The sequence below is a fragment of the Puma concolor genome, chromosome E4 (genome assembly GCF_028749965.1).
Source record: "Puma concolor isolate L17-30 chromosome E4, mPumCon1.1.hap2, whole genome shotgun sequence".
Classification (NCBI taxonomy): Eukaryota; Metazoa; Chordata; class Mammalia; order Carnivora; family Felidae; genus Puma; species Puma concolor.
In genome coordinates, this window is record NC_141683.1 from 28,277,697 (window position 1) to 28,304,915 (window position 27,219).

At 40.4% G+C, this 27,219-nt stretch overlaps 2 protein-coding genes across 8 annotated transcripts in view; one reads left to right on the top strand and one right to left on the bottom strand.

Annotated features, from left to right (window-relative positions):
* Positions 1–684: 684 nt before the first annotated feature.
* TMEM183A (transmembrane protein 183A) lies at positions 685–14,192 on the bottom strand. 3 transcript variants are annotated; one of them, XM_086694512.1, is made up of 8 exons: positions 13,982–14,192; positions 13,694–13,783; positions 12,672–12,839; positions 7,947–8,103; positions 6,916–7,096; positions 4,380–4,460; positions 2,636–2,791; positions 685–1,391 (listed from the first exon to the last, which is right to left on the bottom strand). In XM_086694512.1, the coding sequence occupies exons 1-8, from the start codon at positions 14,088–14,090 to the stop codon at positions 1,206–1,208; spliced, it is 1,128 nt and encodes a 375-aa protein (XP_086550638.1). In that variant the 5' UTR covers positions 14,091–14,192; the 3' UTR covers positions 685–1,205. The 3 variants fall into 3 exon arrangements, with proteins under 3 accessions (XP_086550638.1, XP_086550636.1, XP_086550639.1); XM_086694510.1 differs by having other exon boundaries at positions 7,947–8,106; XM_086694513.1 differs by lacking the exon at positions 12,672–12,839 and having other exon boundaries at positions 7,947–8,106; positions 13,982–14,191.
* A 63-nt stretch (positions 14,193–14,255) lies between these two features.
* LOC112857711 (alpha-1,3-mannosyl-glycoprotein 4-beta-N-acetylglucosaminyltransferase-like protein MGAT4E) overlaps positions 14,256–27,219 on the top strand; it is a 36,239-nt gene continuing 23,275 nt past the window's right edge. The window contains exons 1-2 of one of the 5 annotated variants that reach the window (XM_086694508.1): positions 14,256–14,372; positions 14,810–14,878. The gene's annotated coding sequence lies outside the window, so the exon portion shown is untranslated. Of the gene's footprint in view, positions 14,879–27,219 lie in introns of all 5 variants that reach the window. The other 4 variants (XM_086694506.1, XM_086694509.1, XM_025921024.2 and 1 more) reach the window with 4 other exon arrangements.

The window sequence follows — 27,219 nt, forward strand, 5'->3', positions numbered from 1 at the left end:
TTGGATTCTGTGTCTCCCTCTCTCTCTGCCCCTTCCCCGCTCATGCTCTGTCTCTCTCTGTCTCTCAAAAATGAATAAACATAAAAAAAAAAAAAATAAAAAAAAATAAAATAAAATAAAATAAAATAAAATAAAAAATAAAATAAATAAAATAAAATAAATAAAATAAAAAATAAAATAAAATAAAATAAAATAAAATAAAATAAAATAAATAAAATAAAATAAAATAAAGAAACACATATTCCAAAGACTCTTTCATATATACCTTTTAGGCTGATTACGGATAAGGTATACCACAATCAAATTTTTACTTACCCTCTTACTTTCTTATCTATGTACAATCTGCCTCCTCCCTTTTGCCACCATCTACCAGAGGGAATGAAACGGAACTTTTTAACTGTGGGACAGCAAAAAGACCTGGGTCAGAATCCTCCGCCATTTATTGGCTGCATGGCCTTGGGTAAGTCACGGATTCAGTTTTCTCAACCACAGAATGGGACCAGTATCACCTACCTTGCAGGATCATGAGAATTAGTGTTATCATGTAAAGTTCCTAGTATAGTACCAAGGGCACAAAGTCATCATCACCACCACTATCAAGCCTCGTGCAAAAATCCAAATTGGCAAAAAAATATTTATCAAATATCCAAAAGTGATTTTTAAAGAAAGATACACAAGTCAATCTTCTAAGATTCTGAAAACCCTGTCACCTGCTTTATTTCTGGAGGAGGGTAAAGGGAGAAGAGAAAATATTCACTTGAATTTGAGGGGGAGCTTAATGGGAAGCAATAGTAGCAACAATTTTAGGCCTCTAAGGCTCCTCTCTGATCACAAGGGAAGGCTGAAACTTCCTTGTTTGGAGATTCAAGAGTTTAATTTTTCCCTAGAGCAAGATCATCCATTTTTGCTGGGATAAAAGAATAAAGAACAACAAACTCAATAGCACCAAATGGGGTTTAACACAGAAAATGGGGCCAGGTTTCTCCTTTCAAATGCACATTTTTTACATTAAAATATGTTTATAAATCATAGTTGTTTTTCCTCTCGATTCAATCCTTCTCCTTCCCCTACCAGGAGCCCGGGGAACTGGAAGAGCACGTGCGTTACTGACCAGATATACAATCCGGACGCCCCTTCCAAACCGGAATCTGATTACTAATGGACTGGCCCAGCTCAGGGCTGCCCTCAGCGACGAGAAGCAGTAACTATGCTCTCAGGGAGAATGGGTACTGAGGATGCCACCAGTCAAAGAGTCGAACGCTGTGCACTGGGTCCAGGATGATTTGCACGCCCTGTTCGCTGCGCAGTTTCCGGCCGCCACGGACAGGAGAGTCCTGGAACACCAGTCTCACGCGATGATGCCGCATGTCCGTGCTCACATTGATAGTAAACTAGCAGAGAAAAAGCAAATTCAGTCCCCAAATCCAACAACCTTATTTTCCTACAGCTTACCCTGAAATAAGACAGTCTAGACAAAATTTACACTGGCTGGGCCACAAAATGAAATTTCTTCATATTTAAACTCTGCTAAAGAAAGCTTCTCAAATAGCTGAGTAAATCAGGATATACACACACACAGACTACCACTGAAGTCCATTTTTAAAAACTGGGTGGGAGCTATACGAAATGACTTGAAGGCATCCTGATGAGATATTTTGAGCAGGTCAAACAAGATGCATGAAACATACATCTGATCACATGTTTGGTAAAATAAACCACACAATCTCTAAATATGTTTATGTATATGTTGGTCTGTACAGAACTGTAGGAGCATGAAGTACAGGGAATCTGAATATATAACTAGGTCATTAATGTGACTTAACCTTGAGGGAGGGGAGAGGTGCCTAACAACCAACACAGCATGTATGATATAATCTCAATTATACAAAATTATTTAAGAGAGTGGACGTATGCATGTACATAATAATGGACACAATAAAGAACAACTCCCAAAAAGTTAATAGTTATAGGACAGTCAACGTCTAGGTCACCTTTCCTTTCTCGATGTATTTATGTATTATTTAAGTTCTTTCCATGAAGTATGCATTATTTATTTTACCATTAAAAAAAGAATAAAACTATTTTCAGTGTGGAGGTTGGAACCCCACGCAGCTCTGAACATAAGCCTAAAGGACAGCGAAGATAAATCGCATGAACTCTCAAGTTCCCAATCCAGTCAAAATTATTAAAAACTTGGAAAATAGGCCAGAGACATATTTGTTGTTTACTAATCTAATTCTTGGCTAAGGCTTGAATAGTCACCATCACACAGGGACCAAGTGGTCACCCTACATTTTAGTATTCCATTTATGACACCACAAGCATGCCTCAAGGTCCTGACATACAGTGCTCATATATAAGCCTCCATATTATCCCTGAAAGGATGATGTTTCTCCAATATTAGCGATAACTATACAAAGATGCAAAAAAAAATGAGATAAGACATTCTCAGATATGATTAACTCCTCCATAAATCTGTTCCTAATATATAAATCTGCTTTCAGAATTTTTTTTTTTTAAAAAATTATTCTTCAAAGATTTCTTCCTCGATGATTAAATTTATAAATTTCTGTCCAGCCCTCCGTATAGTGAGAGTATGTAAAAGAGCTAAGAATGACACGCTGTCCCCACTTACCAGGGTAAATATCATCCCCATGACAATTGGAATAAAGATGAAGTTGAGGGTAGTGACCTGTAGTAGGCAGCAGTCCTGGTCTGGGTTGGTATGAACATCTTCGTACTGAATGGGAGGCTGCAACCCTCCCATACACTTGCTCTTTAATCTAGGGGACTGAACAGAACTGAGAATTACTCTCATAGCTTAGAGGAAATGTTCATGGCTCTAAGACTCCACCCGTGAAAGTCCTATGGCTCAACAAAAGGATGAGATCCCTCTTCTGTCACCTCCTCTCTTTATAGACATATTGGTTTCTATACAGATCAAGGAAAACCTGCCTTTTGAAAGAAGAGGAAACACATTAGGATAAGCAATGTGGCAATGGGTATATGCTTCATTTAGGCGGGATTTCCGGCCTTCTGGCAAGAAATGGAAACTTATAGCTCTATCAGAAGCTCTCCAATGTTTGAAAGATTGCAAATTCCTTGTGACTTGTTGGACTCCAAAGAACGTCTGCTGCACAAATGGGACAGAAGCAGAAGTGGCCGTCTAATTCCAGTCACCATAAATAAAAGAGTCGTGAGTCTCAGAACTAAAGGAAATCTCAGCATTCACCTTTCTGCAGTTAATTCCGGTCTCAGCTGGAACACTGCTGAGACTGCCCTGAAGCTCCTTCCCAGAAACATCCCATGGTGGACCTTCTATCAACATCTAATGGGTATCACAGATTGAGGACCTATTATTAACATCAAATGATTAGAGCCAAAATTCTTCCTTAAAACCACGTTTAAAAAAAAAAAAATCAAATGGAAAAATATTATTTACTTTCATTATAAACCTATCTGTAACTCACCTACCATCAAGTGCAGGATAACTAATCGCATTTATAATGCATCTCCTCATAAGATACTAAGTAGGGGAGACAGAAGGAAGAAATGAGCCTGCTGAGGACAAGAAGTAAAGACAAGCAAAGCAGACCCTCACAGAGGCCAAGATCTCAGGTATAGTCCAAGCAAAAGGCAGAGACAGAGTAGAATACTATCTCCTCTTCTTATACATAGCCTCTTGGCAGCCCCTTTCCTCAGGGCCTCCCCACACGGCCTCAGGTGTAAAACCATACAAATCACTGTTGTTTGCAAATACATTTGCTTTGAAAAACAAAAAGTGATAGGCAAACAACCCCAGTACATTGTTATAACAAGTTTTCCCCTTTTTCCCATGTTTAAAAAGTCTTCAACTATACAGAAAAGGTAATAAAAGAGTGCAATAAACTCCTGTATACCCTCTATCATTAGATATTCCATTTTCTCTCCTCCCACCTCTCTCTCATGTTATGTATACACACATAAACAAATCACACGCACGTTGGGGGCAGAAGGGGCAAAGGCATCTGAAAGCAGCACTGATGCACCACCTTATTCAGCATGGATGAAGACACATATAACCAGAGTGTCACCGTCATACCTAAGAAATTAACAACAATTTCCTATCATCTCATATTCACAGCATCCTCAAATTTCTTGAATTGTTCCCATGTGTCTTTTATAGCTCTTTGTTCCCCGATTCAGCGCCCACTTTGCATTACACTATTGTACCATGAGGTCTCTTTCGTATAGGGTAATTCCTCCTTCCTTTTCTTCTCAGGGCATTTCTGTAAGTTCTGATGTGTACTATTTGATTTTAATAAGGCAATTTTATGCCTAGTGAAATTTATTAGAACAGCATAGTGCCTGAAAAACAACAAGAAGATACGACTACATACCTGTTTCTTGAACTTAAAGTTGAATTCCCACATTGGTTCCTGTCTGTTCCCAACAATCTTTCTGCACCAGAAAAGTAAGCACTGTAAGAAAAAGAAAAATAAAGTAAACCAAAAATAAATAAATATAAGACAGAAAAGGAAAAAAATCAAAATAAGGTCACAAAAAATAACCAGCAAAAACCTGTTTGACAGCTCTAAAGCCAGCCACAGTCCCAATGCTGAGATTTTACTTTGGCACAGATAGAGACCCCTCCCCGCCAATTTGACACTGGTGCAACATGAAAAGACACAGTCCCAGGGTTATTCAGTAAAGAGAAGAGGGACCAGTATAAGTCAACCTCAGATGCTGTTGAGGTCAACCCCCACTGTTCTCATCTTTAAAGACAGAAACATGGTCTCTAGAGACTGGGACATTCTCTGATTCAGCAAGCCACTCCTCTATATGAAAATATAAGGGCAGCCAGTAGCCACCAGGCAAGATGATAACAAAGCCATAAGGCAGGCAGAGATGGCCGGTCCTGTAACAGGAGCAAGCCACTCAGGACCTTCTGGGAGCAGACAGCCGATGTGAAAACTACAGAGCTGGGCTGAATTCAGTCTCAAGTAAGCCCCTCAGTGAAAGTCAGGCTACAGCTAGGGTTAACACAAGAAGTTAAGTACCTCCCAGGGGATAAGGGGTGGGTCGTCCGCCGTGCCAGCTGTCCTGCCCTTCAGACATGCCCTGTACGTCCTGCTGTTCCATCAAAAATAATGGGCTTGGCTTTAAGGGGCAGACACTTCTGCTGCCATCACAACGGCTCCAGTGTCCCATACAAGCTATGCTATTGAAAAGAGAGAGAGGGAGAATCAAATACGAAAAGCTGGAGTCCAGGAACGTGGGACAACTTCCTTTAGGCATGCTGCCAACTCCCTGAATGCCATGCGATTGTGGTTATACAAGTGGCAAGGCCATGCATGGGACACCTGCCACTGCAGGTCCCACATCCTCTTAAGAGATCTCTAACAACAAGGCACAAAAGAAGCAGCCAAGAGGCCTGGGCTTACTATCTGGAATAAGACCTTAGGTTTCACCACCTTGGCTTTTTATAATCTACTTTTAAAAAATTAATATAAGTGATAAGACTATGAAGCCAGAGGTATTTTCGATTTAGGCAGTAGCACTTGCATTGTGCACTGGAGCCGCTAGGATGTGTCAGGCATGAGGAGTTCGCCCAGTGCTGCTCTACTCCCAGCAAATGACTCACACCTGGCATGATGTGTAGCTTTGGGATGATCCCCACCTCCTCATACTTGGTCTGATACTATCAAATGTTTCTGGGGGAGGCAAACTGCAAGTGTGAGATGATATACCGTCCACTCATATTACTAGCGGAAGCAGCTGCTGGGTGAAATTCTACTCGCCCCGCATTCTACTCTTGCCCTAAAGCCACCAGCGAGTGTGGTATTAAATTGAGCTCAGCCCATAACCCTGATCATCTCAGTTTGCAATCCTGGAAGGAACCTCGATAATCCTGAAACCAACAGTACCCTTTCAACCAACATGTAGCAGGTAGAATAGTATCACACTGGAGCTAAACTAGGCGAGAAGAATCAGAACACCCAAAGCGCAGAAACAAAATAGAAGAGAACAGAAAGTGCTATAGAACACCAGGGCTGGGGTAGGAACAGAGTAATAAAATTTACCCACAACTCATAAGAGACAGAATGTAGACAACGGTATTAGTTGAAGGAGAAACAGGCTGAGGCATCAACTTGCCTAAGTGATCGTGTCTGTTGTACTGGTCTAGCTCGGCAAAAGTGGGTTCGCTGGGTATTTCAATATGGTGAAAAGGAGAGAAAGGACCAAAGGCTAATAGACCTATTTACAAATCAGAAGAATGCCAGATACTTGAATACAATGTATGAATAAAAACTACTGGGGAAATCCCAAGATATAAGAAATAGCCTAGGACACAGCAAGAATTTGAGAGAGCTAAAATCTACGAGCGCAAGTACCTTATACTCTCTGAAATGACCTAGCCCAGAGCTTGGCAACAGTGGGCACTTAGCATATGCTAAAGTCTGTACCAAAACCTTTTAACGAGGTCAACAAGAAACAAGAAGCCTAGACATCAAGGTCACATTCAGAAAAGAAAATTACTAAGGTGTTCGTGTTATATCTTTGCATCGTGATTTAAAGTACCTTGTAAGAATTACAGTTTACATCTACTGTTTGAGTTGTGCTCTTCCTAACCCAAACCATCAAAACCAGCTAAAGTGATCCAATGTACAATGCGTGAGAATAAAGTAAAGAGAATAAAGAATATGCTAGAAGCACAAGAAAGCTTTAAGGTAAAGGTAAGAAAAGCCAGCCCAGCAGAGCAGGAATGTCTTAGAGAAGTGAAACCCTTGAGTCCTGAAAGCTTCCATTAGTCTCCTAGCAGCCTGGAACCTATAGCCCTAGCCCTCCCCATCAAGAAAGCTGGAGATAAGCCATATTAATAGGCCCACCATACAAGAGTCCACTAGTTAGGCGCCAACAATAATTCTCACTTACTTTGGAATTCTTTAATGTGCTGGGAGTGCTTTCTGGAATGGCTGGATTCTTGGAGATTCGAGCAGCAAATGGCTCATACATATGGTACAGAGATCGGATCACACATGCCCGGAGACAGCGCAGCTTCTCCATGGACTCTGGTCGCAGGCGCAAAGGCAGAGAGGCATCCAGCGTGTAGTGCCTGAAACATGACACATTACTCCTACCAATATGTGACCTATCTCTCCTGCTCTGGGTCCCCTAGGATTCCTACTCTCCATATGAACCTAACTGTATGATTCTACTGGCCAGTAGTTAGCTTGTCCCCAGTGTTCTCCCATGCACACACGTGTGTACACACACCACCACCACCACCACCACTTCTTCATTTCTTAGCTATTTTTACTTCTTTGCTATGCAAAAACCAATTCACATATATCTTGTAATCCCACAGTCCACTCATGTGTTTCATGTCTCAACGGGTTCTCTACATACTTCCACCTCAACATCTCTCCCCATAACATCCTTACTGAGAGTTTATAATCTTCGTTACATTTCTGCATCTGGTAGCAAAAGCTAGCCGTCTTACTAATTATATCATTCACTTGCTCCTCACTCTCACCTCTACAACTATACACAGGGCAACATGAGTACAAAAACTCTACGATACTTCAAGATAATTGGCAAACTAAGAAACAATGAACCCAGTTAGAAAGGTAAGCAGATAGACATCTGTAGCTTTTGAAAATTCTAGTTAAAATAAACTTATGAAGAAAAGTCAAAGACCACTCTTTGTGAGACCCGAAGCAAGACTTTTTGTCGAAAGTGGATACTGGATGGGGGAGGGGGCAACCATAGGGAAGACAATTACCTGGATGAATTAATAATACCAATTTTAAATTAAAGAGGGGCTCAAGGAGTCCAAAGCTAGGCTCACGCCCGGCATGGAGCAGAGAAAGTGAAAACAGTCACCAGCCAGGGAGTAGCTCCAAATCATAATCAGCAATGAAATCAGCTACAAAGACAACAGAGTGAGCTCTCTGTGGTCGCACCTTCGGTACAACCTGGTCCAAAAGGCAGCAGTGCAAGTGACAGTCCAGGCATTCTTACAAATCAGGGAAAAATTCACAATGTCCTCAGGACGGATATAGGAGGCCAGCAATAGCCAAATATCCATGGGATACTCTTCTCCTCCAGCCCCATCCAGGTCTTCTGAAACAGAAAAGAGAATATAACCTTTGACCTTCTATTACACACATACCTAAAGACCCCCAATCATTTCAATTCTCCCAGGGCTTGCACTGTTAAAAAAAGTTTTAAACAGGTCCAAGAAAGCCTGTCAGGCTCATCATTTCCTGCTTATTCTAGCTGCTAGAAACTTTTGCTTCCTGTTGCCCAAGTGACTAGGTCATATTCTTAAAAGACTTTTATTTAACAACTATTCAAACACTATTTTGAAGTTTGCCAGAGTACTTCTGCATACATTATACCATTCCACTCCAATAATTCTTCAACAGAAATAAGGAAAATATTACTGTGCCCATTTTATTAGTAATAAGACACAACCTTGGCACTAGGTTAAGGTAAACAGAACCCAGGTTTTACTCCAAATTCTAGCTTTGCACCACGAACTCTGCCTCTGGGTGGCTCAGTCGGTTGAGAATCAGATTCTTGATCTCAGGGGTGCCTGAGTGGCTCAGTCGGTTGAGCATCCAACTTCGGCTCAGGTCATGATCTCACAGTTCCCAAGTTCAAGTCCCGCCTCAGGCTCTGTGCTGACAGCCTAGAGCTTGTTTCGGATTTTGTCTCCCTCTCTCTCTGCCCCTCTCCTGCTCATGTCCTCTCTCTCATTCTCTCTCTCGTTCTCTCTCTCTCTCTCAAAAATAAACTTTAAAAAAATGTTATTAAAAAAAAAAAAAAAGATTCTTGATCTCAGCTCGGATCTTGATATCAGGGTAATGAGTTCAGGCCTCATGTTGGGCTCCACACTAGGCATGAAGCCTACTTAAAAAAACAAAACAAAATATTCTGCCCTTGATTTCCCTCACAGTCCCCATCCACTAAACATTTTCTTCAATTCAGTCATTCTAAAAAAAACAAAAAGCAAAAACTGATTTTAAAATGGTATGATGAAGCCTCAAAGTGCAAACTAAATAAAACAGCAGGTAAGTTACAGCATATCTTCATCACTCAATAAATGCCTGTAGACATGTTTCTTTCCTTCCAGTTCCTCGTTTCATTGCCAGTTTGACCTATGATCCTGGCCAGGAGCATTCAGTATTCAAAGATGCCCTGTGACAACGTATCCCCACCTCCTCCTCCTTCAGACCTCATCAGGGTTCATTCTCTTAACTCTGAGGTCCATCAGATGTCTCAAGTTCAAACAAAAACTCACACTCTATAAAGATATCTGCACCTGGACAAACCCTAACCCTAACCTGTAATTCAGACCTAGTCACACAACTATCCAAAAAGAACTTTTCTTCTTTCTCTTTCCTGGGCAAAAGGACCCTACACTACCTCCCCAAAGCTGCCTCTACTTTTTTAGCTAACAGCTTCCTGCAGCTATATGACTCAATCAGGTTGTTGCATTAGATTCTTCGTTACACGGACCAATGCCTCCAAAACAACATCCTCTTCTCTGGTTGCAATTCTTCCTTATAATTTCTGGTAACCATTTAAGGTTAAGTGTGCCATGTTTGGGCCCCACCTTCTCCCACATTAAATCTCTCCCTAAAGAAGAATGAAAAGGACTATCAGAATTTCTCCCACTGAGTCCCATAAGGAGCTTTACAAAGCAGAGTGCTGTTTAAAAATGTTCATCTTTAGGGACAAAACTTGGTAACTACTGAAGAACTGTCAGTGTTTGAAACATCATTATTAAGAAATTTCAAGATGCAGGAAATGGAATCAGTAAAAGAAAGCCTCTTGGAGATAAGCCATGAAGGACATAAAGAACTTTGATAGATATAGCTTAAGAGAAAAGTATTCCAAGTGAAATAAACAGTAAACATAAAGCCCAGAGACCTAGAAAAACAAAACACATGTGACAGCAATAAAGAGCCAAGCCTAACAAGATTCTGATACTATTAAGAAATTACTATTCACCTTTTTAGACAGGATTAATTTTGTTGTTGTTGTTAAAGAGTATTTGTCATTTGGAGGGAACTACCAAAATATTTACAGATAATAACAGGATACCCGGAAATTGTTTCAGAATAATCCAGTGTGTGTGTTGAGGTGGGGGAGTAGTGGTTGAAACAAAAATGGCCATAAGTTGATAAGTGTTAATGCTGGGTAACAGCTATATGGGACTCATTATACTATTTTCTCTTCTTCTGTATTTGTTTCATTAAAAAGAAGCTAAAAAGAGAAGGTAAAAAAAAAAAAAAAAAAAAAAAGACCAGTCTGACTAGAATGAAGGAACCTAATGAAAGTAAAGCAGAGAGAGCAGAGAACTAAAAGATGAATTATAGTTAAACCTGAAAGCCACAAATTATGTATCTGTATCCTGAATACACAAAGAATTCTCACAACTCAGTAATAAAAGGATAACCCAACTTAAAAATGGGCAAAGGATGGGGTGCCTGGGTGGCTGTTGGTTAAGCATCCACCTTCGGTTCAGGTCATGATCTCACGGTCTGTGAGTTCAAGCCCCACATCACGCTCTGTGTTGACAGCTCAGAGCCTGGAGCCTGCTTCGGATTCTGTGTCTCCCTTTCTCTCTGCCCCACCCCCACTTGCGTTCTGTCTCTGTCTCTCAAAAATGAATACATGTTAAAAAAAAATTTTTTTTTAATGGGCAAAGGATTTGAGTAGACATTTCTCTAAAGAAGACATAGAAATGGGCAATAAGCACACATGAAAAGATGTTCGACATCATTAGCCATCAGAGAAACACAAATCTAAACCATGACATGCACCTGACATCCACTAAGATGGCTTTAATTTAAAAAGTCAGACAATAACAAGTGTTGGTGAGAATGTAGAGAAACTGGAAGTCTTTACATTACTGGTGGGAATATAAAATGGAAACTACAAAAAACACACTGGCAATTACTCAAAAAGTTAAACCAGAGTTACCATGTGATTCAGCACTTTCACTCCTACCCAACAGAAATGAAAATATACGTCCATACAAAAACTTGTACAAGAGCATTCACAGCAGCATTATTCAAAATAGCCAATAGGGGCACCTGGGTGGCTCAGTTGGTTAAGCATCCGCGACTTCAGCTCAGGTCATGATCTTGCATCCCATGGGTTCAAGCCCCGTGTCAGGCTCTGTGCTAACAGCTCAAAGCCTGGAGCCTGCCTCAGGTTCTGTGTTTCCCTCTCTCTCTACCCCTACCCTGCTCACACTCTGTGTGTCTCTCTCTCAAAAATAAACACTAAAAGAAAAAAAAAAAAAACTTTTTTAATGTTTTTTTAAAAAATAGCCAAATAAACTGAAGTACTGTTATATCCTACAAAATGGATGAACTTGAAAACATGCTAAATGAAAACAGCTAGACACAAAAGACCACATATTGTATGATTCCATTTATATGAAATGTCCAGAACAGGCAAATCTATAGAGACAGAAGGTAAATCAGTGGTTGGGGGTAGGCTAGGGGGACCAGGAGGATTAGGAGGAAATGAGGAATAATGCTAAGAGGTTTGGGGTGATAGAAATGTTCTCAACTCAGATCATGTTCATGGTTGCACAACTCTGTAAACATACTAAAGCCATTGAATTGTACACATTAAAGGAGCGAATTTTATGTCAGTAAAGAGATTTTAAAAGTCTGTAAGCTGTTCTCTGGAGTGTGCCCAGAAACAAAGCAAAGCAAGATAAACCTCTAAAAGCATGGTGATGATGAGTAGGGATTTCAAGCAAAAAATTAAGGAACAAAGAAATGTGAGGAATGTATTAACTTTGGCCTTCTGGAAAACAGTGGTATCACTGACAATAACTGGCATAATTGCAAAGCGATGTCAGTCCACTAATTATTGATTGTTCCAATATATTTTAATAAATACAAATATCTGTTATCTGACTCTCAAGTACAGATCAAAGTTCTGGCACATCTGACACCAAAAATACACATATCATTTATACATTAGCTTCCCCTAACTCTAGCTGATCACTGGAACCACTTTAGCTTTAAGAATAGCTATCCTGGGTGCTACCCCAGGAAAGTCTGATTCATGAAGTCTAGAGCAAACCACTGCACGACAGTCTGGCACATTATATACTGTTAGTTTATTTTTCTTTGTTTCATTTGTGTGAGTTTTATTGGCACTAAAGTATAAAATCACATAATTTTCTATTTCCCACAGTATCTATTAGACATAAGCAGACATTAACAATTGCAGAGCACTTAAAAGTCCATAGTAATATCTAACCTCAGCTGAAATGAAACTGGTTATATACAATCCACATATTTAGGAAAACGTTTTTGGTCACATCTTTGCTTCCTCACCTGTTCAGAAATCCAGAAATGCAAAGGCTTTTTGTGTTCATGTCACCATACGGGTTTTTACCTACCAATGACATGTTCTCAATGAATGGCTAGTACAGTCAAATTTACAACTCCAGAAACCTACTGACTCTTACCAATCTCCTTTCCTCTCAAATGTAGACAAAAGTAGAAAGCGCTAGTATATTAAACCTGTCCCACTACTAAGATCCAAACCCTGGTTCTCCACTGGCTTCACCTCTTGTGCTACTGAGAAAGCGAACAGCTTCAAGTGATCATGACAGACAGGACTAAACCAAAAGCGAACAAGCCCTATACCTTTGTGCCTCTTGCTCTTTTTTTTTCTGGAGACGGTTCTCTCATGGATGCTCTCCTCCTGAGCATCCATCTCATCACTGCTGTCAATGATGTCACAGGGCTCACCAACCCCAGAAAGAGCTTCCACTGCAGGAACCTGGGAGGCTTCCAAGCCACAAAGAGATTTTACTAGAAGAAAATAAGGGGAGAATGAGATGGCAGAGTCCCATCCAGAAATACAAATGACACGACTTAGGCAGGATATCAGCATCCAAGAGGAAAAGAAAAAGGGGGGAGGGTGGAGCAATAGTGTGAGAGAGCCTGCTGAAGAAAGCCGAGAACCAAAAAGAAAGAAATTTTAGCATTTAAATACAAAAATACTGGAAAGCAAATGAGCAATCTGACTCCAAAGTTGCAGAGATTGACTCCTTAAAAGTGTCAACTTCAGACCTGAAGAAAAAGGGAATGCATTATTATTCTTCCACTATAAACCCTGTAGGATAAAAAACAAAAGGTTAATGCTATTCTCGTTTGCATAAATTCTGAGAAGCAATGAGAGAAAATGAATCCAATTTAACCCTGTTCCTAAGCTAGAGTCAGTGGGTGCCATAAAAGCACAAGTCGCAGGGACCTGTGAGTTAAAGGCTTGTAAGAGAAGCATGAGAAAAGGAAAAGCACACTTCAAGGTTATCACACAAAGAAGCAAACTGCAGAATAACTGAGAGTACATATGAACCACAGGAAAAAGACGAATAACCAAGAAGGAGGCAGTGAAAATTACAGAAAAGTACACAAAGATACATATTTTTTTTGGATGCAAAAACAGAAATAAAATATTTCTGCTACAGAAACTGCTACTGCTCTTGGCTAATCCTCCCTTTCCCCTCCTCCGAATACATAAATGACTACTCAGGACGGCAAACACGTTTATGGGAAGATGCCCAAAGGATTCCAAGAAAAACACTGAGGCAGGATCCCAGGAAAATGAAACACCTAGTTCTGTCTTCACGGCCTGAGTCTGAAAAGACTTGTCGGCAGCCTACCTTCCTGCTGAACAGCATTGGCGACGGCTTTCTTGACCCGTCCAGACCTCACGACCGCCGGATCCGAGTTGGCATAATCCGCCACGGTCACTGAAATACAGCATCAACCCTCAAAGGAGGAGGCCTTCTCTTGTCAGCGTCCTCCCCGCCTAGACCTCCTGCTCACTGCAGGTCCCCGGCCCCAGCCGCTCTCCCATTACAGGCAAGCGAGCGCTCGCCCCGGCGCCGTCCAGCCCCCCTCCCTGCCGCCAGCAATGAGCCTTTCAACGCCCCCACCCCCTCGCCCACCTCGTCCAGAGCAGGCGTCGTGGGCCCGGAACTTGAGGCGCTTCCCTCTCTTGGGCATGGCGACCGTATCAGGGCGAGGCCGGCCTAGCGGGCCGAGACCCCGGGCCATGCCTCGGGCCGGAGAGCCGGCTCCGGGAGCCGCGAGCCAGCTCCGCCCGGCTCAGCGGCCATCCCGCACCGGAGTCCGCCGCTCTCGCGAGGACTTAGGCCAGGGCTCCGCGTCGCGTTGGCGGTCGACGCCCCGTTCGGAAACCAATCACCGCCTGGTCTGCGGAGTACGTCATCATCCAGCGCCCACGGATCACCTGCGTCTGGGTTCCGTACCGAATCGATTTGAGTCTGGGTTGCCGTTGTTCTGGGCTGTGTGGGATTTCGCCGCACCTCTTGAGAGGTAATTGGTGTCGCAGACCTGGAACCCACGCCGGCGTGGACTAGAACTGCGTTTACACCCTGGTATCAACGATTTTTCTGCTACCGCCTGTGTCCACACTCCAGGCTCACTTCAGACCCAAATATCCGTACGTGGTCAAGCTTTGTGCTTGCTAGTCCAACCTGGGTCTTTAAGAGTCTTCACTCTGATTGCTTATCCAAAAGTTATAAAGTTCTGAACTCTCAAAATGGATAAGGAGGTTCTTAAAAGTTTTTCAATGTACCACCGTCCTCCAAACAAAATACTAGAAGGATCGATGAGGAGAGAAAATTGTCTTTGTATTGATAGAGAAAAAAGTCACCGAGTGAAGGTTACAGCAGGACCCTGGACTAAGCGCTAGTACGAATAAGAAGTTAGTGTTTTGAGTTATGTTCTTTGTCCTTCTGACTTCCTTGCAGCTCCCAAAAGATGCTGGTACTGGTCTTGACATCCAAACTGCAGGACCCACTAGCGAATGCCACCCTAAGGTATTTAGGAGACTCCGGTTTTTAATGTGATTACGTAATACATAAAAGTTCATTAGGAGCAAACCACTGGCCTTTTATTAACATTGTGCTAATAGGCTTGAATCCATTAGAAGTTATAATTGAAGCTGAATATACTTGATTATAATTGAGCTATTCAAATTTAATTTATCTAAAGTATAACAAAACAAGGGTCTAATAGACTGTTACGTAAAAGAGAATTGTTCCAAATTTTTACATGTGTACACAATTCATGTTTGTCGTCAAGTTCAAAATGCAGCCAGCAGAGTGTAATCAATAAAAAAAATTAACAAGACCAACGTTCATGTTGATTTCTAATGATGTGGCACTTTGTTGAAAACACTCGGGCATTGGGATTCTGGAGGAAATCAAAGGTGCAAAAAAATAAGGTTTTAACTGAGATGTTCTCATTTTCAACAGTATGATTACTCCTGTAATGCTTTGGAATGAAAGAAGTCTAATCCCGAAACTGTTTATTTCATCTTTTGAAATTTCAAGAGTAGAAGTAAGGCCACTCAGACTGTTAAGTCCTATGGCCACTTTAGTGGAACAAAACACCTATAGATCTTTTATTCCACTTTCTATTAAAAAGCAACAATTTTTAATTAATGGCACTCTTAGCTTCCAGATCCAAAGACACAGGTTCTCTCTAGAAAGACAAGTTGTAAAAGTTGCTAAAAGAGTTGTTGTATCTAAATGCAAGCAGCATGTAGCTATTAACCTGGTATTAAGAAGGAAGGAGAATATTGTCCTAAAATCTTTGTTCTCACCAAAGTGGAAGTTCTAGGTTATATCTATCCTACTTTTTTGGTATTAAATCATCCTTTATTTTAAGCTCATAGTAAATGATAGTGGTGGTGGTTTGTTTTGTTTTGTTTTGAGGTCCTTTCTTGTCAAAACTTAAATGTGGCAAATCTATGCTGTTTATCAGAATCTTTAAAATTTTAATAGCATGTGAAACCCTAAAGCCTAGTAACCATTGCTTTGGAGACATTGGAAAATTATTCCTTCTAATTTGAAGAAATACATAACAGTAAAATTTTCTGTTGGAGACAGTATAAAGCAAAAGAGAAAAGTAATAAAGAGTATGGATTCTGAAGTCAGACTTACCTGGGTTCAAAAAAATATCTCTGCCACTTATTATCCATGTGACCTTGGAAAAGTTATTTAATCTCCCTGGACTTCAGTTTCCTGTCTGTAAAGATAATGATAATACCTGCTTCATAGGGTTATTGAAATAATAAAATTAATTCATGGAAAGTATTTAATGCACAATGGAATATTACTCAGCCATCAAAAAGAATGAAATCTTGCCATTTGCAATGATGTGGGTGGAACTAGAGTGTATTATGCTAAGCGAATTAAGTCAGAAAAAGATAAGATACCATGATTTCACTCATGTGGAATTTAAGAAACAAAACAGATAAACAAAGGAGAAGGGAAGGGAAAATAAAATAAGATAGAAACAGAGAGGGAGGCAAACCATAAGAGGCTCTTAACTAGAGAGAACGAACTGAGGGTTGCTGGATTGGCTAGATGGGTGATGGGCATTAAGGAGGGCACTTGTTGTAATGAGCGCTGGGTGTTGTATGTAAGTGATGAATCACTGGATTCTACTTCTGAAACTAATACTGCACTGTATATTAACTAACTTGAATTTACAGAAAATTTTGGAAAAAATAATAAATAATACATAGTAATCACTCAGTAAATGTCAGCTACTATTATGGTGATGATAGTTAAAATTGTGGTGGTGGTGGTTATTTAAAGGGACCTAAGATGACTAAGGTCCTTTTTGCTTCTGCATGAGGAGAGAAAACATGGGGAAATTGAACCAAGGCATACATTCTAGTTGATTGAATAGACTAGCTGATGTTTACGGAGTACTTACCATGCAGTGACAAGTGCCAGAATTCAGACTGAGGACTGTCTTCAAAGCTCATATGTAAAACCACTGCACTATACTACCTCTAAAATGAAGAAAATCATATGAAAACTTTGGCTTTGAATAATATTAATAGCCTAAACAGACGTGGAGTCAAACTGCGGCTAAAAGGGGGAAAATCTATAAGAGAGAAAGCAAACCAAAAGGTACTTAATGAATTTCTATCATGTGCCCAAGCTGTAGACAAGGTGTGTGAAGAACCTGATTCAAAGTAAGATTCAGTAGCACTCAAAAAAGTACATTAATTAAATCTGGAGAAAAGTGCCTGTGACTAACTTTTTATATGCCTTATTTAAAATATAGTGTACAGTAGAGGCCTCTACCTGACTCAATATCAGCTCAAGTCATGATCTCACAGTTCCTGAGTTCAAACCCTAAGTTGGGCTCTGTACTGACAGTGCGGAGCCTGCTTATGATCCTCTCTCTCCCTCTCTTTCTCTCTCTCTCTCTCAAAATAAATACACATTTAAAAATAAAATATAGTGTATGGTAAAAAGTTATGTTAAGATGGAGTCTCAGTTAAAAATAATAATATATAGAGTAGCTTAGTAAGGGGGAGCTCAGTTTCTAGAAGCAGATATCTGGGTTTAAATCCCTTTTCCTCCACTTAATAGCTACCTGACCTTGGAGGTGAAGAAAAACACTTTTCTTCTGCCATCTTATATTCTGTGGCTGGAGTCTTGCAAATTAAACTGACAAAAGACAAATGAACAGGAGGGGGAAAAACACTTTATTTACATGTGCCGCATGCACACACGTGGGAGACGTCAGTGATAACTCAAAGAAGATAGGATTTCCTATCTGTATACCACCTTACTAGGTAAAGGAGAGGAGGAGAAAGGCACTTACAGGAAAACAAATGACTTTTTGGAAAGAAATTATTTTCAGGAGAACAAACAGGAAATTAAAAGTTTGTGATAATGCTTCTCTATCTTGGTATGAGTGGTGTTTTCATCTTCTTCAGGGCCATAACATTTCCCTAAATAAGGGATTTGAGGTAGATTTTATTCTCATTCTTCCTCCTGGGAGTAGATCTGCCCTCGGGGAGAATTTATGGTAGTCTTATTTCCCAGAAGTTGTTACTTTTAGTCAGAAAATGAAAGCTCTAAGAATCCTTTTTTTTTTTTTTTTTTTTTTTTTTTGCATCTGTTGAATCTCAGATGCTCTCAGCTTAAAGTAATCTTTATGCCAAAGTGGCATATCTGAGGGTGCCATATTCTGATCCCCTCAACCTTGAGCAAATTACTTAAAGTTTTAGTGGAACATGGTCACACCTGTTGGTTTATGTATTATCTGTGGTTACTTTCCCTCAAAACTAAAATAGTTACTGTTTACAGCAAGTTTGTCAATTCCTAGTTTAGAATGAAGTTGCTGGGCAGCCTACACCACATGGGGGCAATAGAGCTTCATTACAGGATCACATTTTACGGACAACAAAACTCGAAAATTGATTCTGCTAAACTAAACATATCAGCAATTGTAGAAATGAATATATTTTTCCTATCTATAAGCTCCTTTCTCCAAGGTTCCAATCACGCACGAGTCTTTTCTGTCTTGAAAACATCTAAGCCGGGGTACCCAGCTGGCTTAGCCAGTACAACGTATGAGTCTTGATCTCCGGATTGTGAGTTTGAGCCCTATGTTGGGTGTGGAGATTACTTAAAAATAGGATGTTTTTCAAAAACATATATGCCAAACACATATCCCCATATCCCTCCCAATAGAGCTTTTACCCGTGGCCTTTGTTTCTTCAGCACCTGGTCATTTCTGGTGTCTTTGAACTCTGGCTTCAAAACTCATTTGTTTATTGAAAGGTTGCTCTCTAGGGTCACCAGTGACCTCCTCACTGCATTTTCTGAATTCTCATTCTAGTATTTCTATTGAGATCCTATCCTCCTTGAAACCCTCTATTCCATGACACGTCACATACTTAGTTCTCTCGCTATCTGGCCACTCTCATTGAAAAAGCTGTTTGTTCTTCTCCTTTAACCAGTATTCTCTTAATATGCTCTGTTTAGGATGGGTATCAGCCCAAGTAGGTGCACTGATTTGCTTTTGTAAATTGTTGCTAGCCCTACAAAGTTTGGGAATCAGGTTGTTAACTGACAAGGGGCAGCCATGGTTTAGTTTGAAATGGGACCAGATAAGAAGGAAATGGTATTAATTGAAGAGGTTTGATCAACCATCATGTCCAAAGGGCAGACCATAATAAGTTAGGGGGTAGAACTTCCTTAGCCTCATAAGCCCACGCTTCGTGACTCAGTCAGCTTTGAGGGCTAGACTCAAGTCTAACCTTAGAGACCTTTATCCTGTATCCTCTGTTAGGGGACACCTGTTCTGTTCCTTTCTTCTGGATAACATAGGAGCTCTGTGTTATGCAAAAAAAGAAGAGAAGAAGGAGAAGAAAAGGAGAAGAGAAGGAGAAGGAGAAGAAGAAAAGAAGAGCACCTGGGCACCTGGGTACGCAGTTGTTCTACCTCTCAGTGAATGCTAACATAAACTGAGCTACATGAAATGGCTTTGAGGACCAAGTCTTAGCCACATGGGACGAGTTGACAGCTCCCACTGTGCATGTGGAAGAACTTTGAAATGCTGGCCACATTTCCCCCTAGACCCTCAGACTCTGGCTCAAACTGACAACCATATTATTACCTAAAACACCTAAACCTTCTACTTTACCTCACACATCAGCTTACATACTGTGCAAATCAAAAACAACCTCCCTATCCTACCTTGTTATCAGAAGCCTGGATAAATAAATCACATACCAGGAGATGTTTCTTAACCTGACGTAAAAGAAACTGATCCTGATGTCTTAAGTATGACTGGATATACCTGGTTCTAATGGACTGCTTCCTGGTCAAGTGGATAAGGTTTGTATAGGAAAGCATATCTGGCAAGAAAGACGGAAGCATACTCCCCAAGAAACACAGCACATGAAGTGAAGATGGTATTTCTCCTGACTTCTGACTCAAACTAGGTTTTCTGTGTCATTACAATTCCTCTTGAGATCCAGGTGCATTCCTTTCCTTGTTTTCATGAGACACCCCTGAGATCTTAAAAAAATTTTCTTTAATGTTTATTTATTTTTGAGAGCGAGAAAGGCAGAGCATGAGAAGAGGAGGAGCAGAGAGAGGGAGACCCAGAACAAGAAGCAGGCTCCAGGCTCCAAGCTGTCAGCACAGAGCCCAACGTGGGGCTCGAACTCACGGACCATGAGATCATGACCTGAGCCGAAGCCAGACACTCAGCCAACTGAGCCACCCAGGCCCCCCAAGACACCCCTGAGATCTTAAGCTACTTTGAGTTGGTTCTTTTTGTTTTTAACTAAAGAACCCTGATTGCTTTGTTCTCTAAGCCTGAAACCTACCTGTACCAACTTGCAGTGCAGATTCAGCAAGCCACTGGCTCCCCCGGGGGATGAAGGGCAGCACATTTTGTGAACAAGAAAAACGTCCCATTTTTAAGATGGCTGCAGCTTCAACAGGATGGCAAACAACTTAAACAGATGACCAACATTCTGGGCCATCTCCATAAACCTTAGATTTTAATGAATTTCCATCTTTTGGCATTAGCCCAAAGAGTATGTTGGGCTCTTATGACAGATGACCTTGTATTCTTCCTTGGAATAATGAATGGGTTTCTCATAGCCTCATAGAATAGTTGTCATCTGTTTATATGACATCTTGACTTATATGCCCATTTAACCTCTCATGATTCCCTGATCTGGGCCACAGCACCTCTGAGATAATCTTGAGAAATTTATAGTGGAAGTTCTAAAGGGAGAATTCTTGAACAACATTCTGTCCTTCCAAGACGTCTATATGAAGCTGGACAAGTTATCAGTGGTCCTGGAGTAGCAAGCCTCTGGATAATCAAGGCTGTCCAATAATTTCCAGAGAATACTGGATAAGAACAGCAGTTCAGTACCTATTCTTTGCTTACGGAATCCAAAGACCAGTAGATAAGAAAGAGAAAGGGTGGGACGCCTGGGTGGCTCAGTTAGTTAAGCATCCAACTTTGGCTCAGGTCTATGAGTTGGAGCCCTGCATTGAGCTCTGTGCTGACAGCTCAGAGCCTGGATCCTACTTCAGATTCTTTGCCTCCCTCTCTTTGCCCCTCCTCCTCCCCCCCCTCAAAAATAAACATTAAAAAAATAATTTAAAAAAGAAAGAGAAGGGATTTACCTGGTATTTATCTGTAGCAAAGACTATCTCACTCCTTTGCTCCAATCTTGATCTAGTTTGACCGAGCTCAGCCTAACAAGATACTTCCAACATAAGGTACAGTCATAAAGTGATCTCTGGGCCTCCTTCTCCAGTATCTTTGTGCTTGAGGCCAGAACCACAGAATTTATCTCATAAGCTAGAACACCAAGAGCCATCAGAAGTAACTCCACTAAGAAATATCCCTGACTAAGGCTTCTTATTTTTGTATATTTCAGTAAATGTATTTTTAGTTTTAATTTATGATTAGTTCAGTTCTTTTTAAAAAATCTATTTGTTTATTTTTGAGAGAGAGAGCACAAGCAGGGGAGGGGTCAGAGAGAGGGAGAGAGAGAATCCCCGGTAGGCTCCACACTGTCAGCACAAAGCCCGACATGGGGCTCAATCCCACGAATGTGAGATCATGACCTGACCCAAGATCAAGAGTGGGACGCTTAACTTACTGAGCCATCCAGGCACCCCTAGTTAGTTCTTTTTCATAGCTACACAATCCTAATTAATATCTGACTCTTTTGTTTTATGGCCTTTTGTTCTAGCTTTAAGGATAGTATTCTTTTATTTATCTCCTTGAGGGATCTTGATCATACTCATTTAAAGCCCTCCTTTAGCACCTGTTGGGATGAGCACTGGGTGTTGTATGGAAACCAATTTGACAATAAATTTCATATTAAAAAAATAAAATAAAGCCCTCCTTTAATCGATTGCTGAATTGTTTACCTTTTCTCAGGAGTCAATGCTTCTATTCATTGAGTTTATTGGCTATCTTTGACTTTATGCTTTGAACTTTAAGTCTGCAAACTTATTTCTTTTAAACATTAGTGTTTCATTAAATGCCTGGGTACCACAGCCTAGCCAAGTTGTACATAAAATTAACCATTACCCCTAATGATAAGATTTACTATAGAATTACAGTAATCAAGATAGTGTGATACTGGCAAAGGTATAGACACATCGATTAATGAAACAGAAGAGAACGTCCTGAAATAATCTCACACAAATGTGGCCCATTGATTTTTTACAGAGGTGCAAAAGCAATTTCAATGGGAAAAAGGTAGTCTTGTTGACAAAGGTGTTAAAACAACATCAGTAGGCAAAAAATAAGCATCGATCAAAAAATTTTTAATGCTTATTTATTTTTGAGAGAGAGACAGAGTGCAGGCAGGAGAGGGGCAGAGAGAGGGAGACAAAGAATTGGAAGTAGGCTCTAGGCTCCAAGCTGTCAGCACAGAGCCTGACATGGGGCTCGAATTCATGAGGTTAGAGATCATGACCTAAGCTGAAGTCAGCCACCCAGGTGCCCCAAAACTGACTCAAAAACTATCATATATAAACTGACTCAAAACTGACTCAAAAACTATCATATATGAATGTAAAATGTAAGACTAGAAAATACTTAGAAGAGAACATGGGAGAAAGCCTTTAAGACCTGGGGATAGGCCAAGAGTTCTTAAATATGACACCAAAACCACAAGCCACAAAACAAAAATTGATAAATTGGTCTTCAACTTGGTTTTCAAAATGAGAATTTTTGCTCTGCAAAAGGCACTGTTAAAAGAATGAAAAGACAAGCTTTAGATTGGGAGAAAATATTTGTAAATCACATATCTGACCAAGGACTTGAATGAAGTCCTTTAAAGAACTCTCAAGACTTAACAGGAATAATACAAACAACCCAGTTTTTTAAATGGACTAAGACACTTTAACAAAAAGGATATGCAGACAGCAGGTAAGCACATGAAAAGATTTTCAAAAGATGCCATTAGAGAAATTTAAATTAAAATCATAACGAGATACAATTATACAACTGTTAGAATGGCCAAAACTAAAAATACTGGCAATACCAAGTGCCGACAAGGATGCAGAACAGCTGGAACTTTCATACGTTGCTAGTAGGGATGCAAAATGGTACAATTTAGCCTCAATTTAGCATTTTCTTGTAAACTTAAACATACACTTACCATATTATTCAGAAATCATATTCCTGGATATTTACCCAGGAGAAATTAATATCTGTGTTCATACAAACCCCTGTATACAAATGAATCTCAAAGATACGCTGAATGAAAGAAGTCTCAAAAAGCTAATACGATTCCTTTTCTATGGAAATCTCAAAAAATACAGTGATGGGGGCGCCTGGGTGGTGCAGTCGGTTGGGCGTCCGACTTCAGCCAGGTCACGATCTCGCGGTCTGTGAGTTCGAGCCCCGCGTCGGGCTCTGGGCTGATGGCTCGGAGCCTGGAGCCTGTTTCCGATTCTGTGTCTCCCTCTCTCTCTGCCCCTCCCCCGTTCATGCTCTGTCTCTCTCTGTCCCAAAAATAAATAAAAAACGTTGAAAAAAAAATACAGTGATGGAGAACAGTTAAGGAGGGGTTGCCAGGGATTAGGAAAGGGGGGGGGGGTGATAATAAAAGGATACCACAAAAGAGTTTTAGTAGAAGGCTGGGACTGTTCTGTATGTTGATTATGGTGGTTGTCATATAGCTATGCATGTGTTAACATTTATAAAATTGTACACCAAAAAGGTCTCACAAGGGTGAGAGTGGATCTCTTCACTCACTCTACTGAATCAAATTCAAATCTTTTGTTCTCTGTCTTTAAGAGTCTCTTAGGGCTTGCTTCCCTCTCTGTTTTTCTCTTATTTTTCCTTCCTCTCCCCTCTGTTCATCTGTTTTGTTTCTTAAATACCACATGTGTGTGAAATCATATGATATTTCTCTTTCTCTGACTGACTTATTTCTCTTAGCATAATACACTTTAGTTCCATCCACGTTGTTGCAAATGGCAAGATTTCATTCTTTCTGATCGTTAAGTCGTATTCCATTGTATATATATATACCACATCTTCTTTACCCATTCATCGGTCAATGGATATTTGGGCTCTTTCCATAATTTGGCTATTGTTGATAGTGCTGCTATAACAGTGGTATGCCTGTGCCCCTTTGAATCCGCATTTTTGCATCCTTTGGATAAGTACCTAGTCATGCAGTTGCTGGGTTGTAGGGCAATTCTATTTTTAATTTTTTGAGGAACCTCCATACTGTTTTCCAGAGTGGCTGCACCAGTTTGCATTCCCACCAACAGTGCAAAAGAGTTTCCCGTTCTCTGCATCCTCATCCACATCTGTTGTTTCCTGAGTTGTTAATTTTAGTCACTCTGGCTGGTATGAGATGGTATCTCATTATGGTTTTATTTGTATTTCTCTGATGATGAGTGATGTTGAGCATGTCTTCATGTGTCTGTTAGCCATCTGGATGTCTTCTTTGGAAAAGTGTCTATTCTTGTCTTCCACCCATTTGTTAACTGGATTGTTTTTTGGGTGTTGAGTTTGGTTAAGTTCTTATAGGTTTTGGTACTAACCCTTTATCTGATATGTCATTTGCAAAGATCTTCTCCCATTGTGTCGGTTGCCTTCCAGTTTTGTTGATTGTTTCCTTCACTGTGCAGAAGCTTTTTATTTTATATGCCAACAAATTGGACAACCTGGAAGAAATGGACAAATTCCTGAACACCCACACTCTTCCAAAACTCAATCAGGAGGAAATAGAAAGCTTGAACAGACCCATCACCAGCGAAGAAATTGAATCGGTTATCAAAAATCTCCCAACAAATAAGAGTCCAGGACCAGATGGCTTCCCAGGGGAGTTCTACCAGACGTTTAAAGCAGAGATAATACCTATCCTTCTCAAGCTATTCCAAGAAATAGAAAGGGAAGGAAAACTTCCAGACTCATTCTATGAAGCCAGTATTACTTTGATTCCTAAACCAGACAGAGACCCAGTAAAAAAAGAGAACTACAGGCCAATATCCCTGATGAATATGGATGCAAAAATTCTCAATAAGATACTAGCAAATCGAATTCAACGGCATATAAAAAGAATTATTCACCATGATCAAGTGGGATTCATTCCTGGGATGCAGGGCTGGTTCAACATTCGCAAATCAATCAACGTGATACATCACATTAACAAAAAAAAGGAGAAGAACCATATGATCCTGTCAATCGATGCAGAAAAGGCCTTCGACAAAATCCAGCACCCTTTCTTAATAAAAACTCTTGAGAAAGTCGGGATAGAAGGAACATACTTAAAGATCATAAAAGCCATTTATGAAAAGCCCACAGCTAACATCATCCTCAACGGGGAAAAACTGAGAGCTTTTTCCCTGAGATCAGGAACACGACAGGGATGCCCACTCTCACCGCTGTTATTTAACATAGTGCTGGAAGTTCTAGCAACAGCAATCAGACAACAAAAGGAAATCAAAGGCGTCAAAATTGGCAAAGATGAAGTCAAGCTTTCGCTCTTTGCAGATGACATGATATTATACATGGAAAATCCGATAGACTCCACCAAAAGTCTGCTAGAACTGATACATGAATTCAGCAAAGTTGCAGGATACAAAATCAATGTACAGAAATCAGTTGCATTCTTATACACTAACAATGAAGCAACAGAAAGACAAATAAAGAAACTGATCCCATTCACAATTGCACCAAGAAGCATAAAATACCTAGGAATAAATCTAACCAAAGATGTAAAGGATCTGTATGCTGAAAACTATAGAAAGCTTATGAAGGTAATTGAAGAAGATTTAAAGAAATGGAAAGACATTCCCTGCTCATGGATTGGAAGAATAAATATTATCAAAATGTCAATACTACCCAAAGCTATCTACACATTCAATGCAATCCCAATCAAAATTGCACCAGCATTCTTCTCGAAACTAGAACAAGCAATCCTAAAATTCATATGGAACCACAAAAGGCCCCGAATAGCCAAAGTAATTTTGAAGAAGAAGACCAAAGCAGGAGGCATCACAATCCCAGACTTTAGCCTCTACTACAAAGCTGTCATCATCAAGACAGCATGGTATTGGCAGAAAAACAGACACATAGACCAATGGAATAGAATAGAAACCCCAGAACTAGACCCACAAACGTATGGCCAACTCATCTTTGACAAAGCAGGAAAGAACATCCAATGGAAAAAAGACAGTCTCTTTAACAAATGGTGCTGGGAGAACTGGACAGCAACATGCAGAAGGTTGAAACTAGACCACTTTCTCACACCATTCACAAAAATAAACTCAAAATGGATAAAGGACCTGAATGTGAGACAGGAAACCATCAAAACCTTAGAGGAGAAAGCAGGAAAAGACCTCTCTGACCTCAGCCGTAGCAATCTCTTCCTCGACACATCCCCAAAGGCAAGGGAATTAAAAGCAAAAGTGAATTACTGGGACCTTATGAAGATAAAAAGCTTCTGCACAGCAAAGGAAACAACCAACAAAACTAAAAGGCAACCAACGGAATGGGAAAAGATATTTGCAAATGACATATCGGACAAAGGGCTAGTATCCAAAATCTATAAAGAGCTCACCAAACTCCACACCCGAAAAGCAAATAACCCAGTGAAGAAATGGGCAGAAAACATGAAGAGACACTTCTCTAAAGAAGACATCCGGATGGCCAACAGGCACATGAAAAGATGTTCAGCGTCGCTCCTTATCAGGGAAATACAAATCAAAACCACACTCAGGTATCACCTCACGCCAGTCAGAGTGGCCAAAATGAACAAATCAGGAGACTATAGATGCTGGAGAGGATGTGGAGAAACGGGAACCCTCTTGCACTGTTGGTGGGAATGCAAATTGGTGCAGCCGCTCTGGAAAGCAGTGTGGAGGTTCCTCAGAAAATTAAAAATAGACCTACCCTATGACCCAGCAATAGCACTGCTAGGAATTTATCCAAGGGACACAGGAGTACTGATGCATAGGGGCACTTGTACCCCAATGTTCATAGCAGCACTCTCAACAATAGCCAAATTATGGAAAGAGCCTAAATGTCCATCAACTGATGAATGGATAAAGAAATTGTGGTTTATATACACAATGGAGTACTACGTGGCAATGAGAAAAAATGAAATATGGCCTTTTGTAGCAACGTGGATGGAACTGGAGAGTGTGATGCTAAGTGAAATAAGCCATACAGAGAAAGACAGATACCATATGGTTTCACTCTTATGTGGATCCTGAGAAACTTAAGAGAAACCCATGGGGGAGGGGAACGAAAAAAAAAAAAAAAAGAGGTTAGAGTGGGAGAGAGCCAAAGCATAAGAGACTGTTGAGAACTGAGAACAAACTAAGGGTTGATG

Excerpts from the sequence above, each read along its gene's own strand:
- TMEM183A (XM_086694510.1), bottom strand. The coding sequence starts at position 14,090 with ATGGCCCGGGGTCTCGGCCCGCTAGGCCGGCCTCGCCCTGATACGGTC. Across the intron at positions 13,784-13,981 it reads CGACGCCTGCTCTGGACGAG|TGACCGTGGCGGATTATGCC; the intron begins GTGGGCGAGGGG and ends GCTGTATTTCAG. Across the intron at positions 7,097-7,946 it reads TGGACCAGGTTGTACCGAAG|GCACTACACGCTGGATGCCT; the intron begins GTGCGACCACAG and ends GTCATGTTTCAG.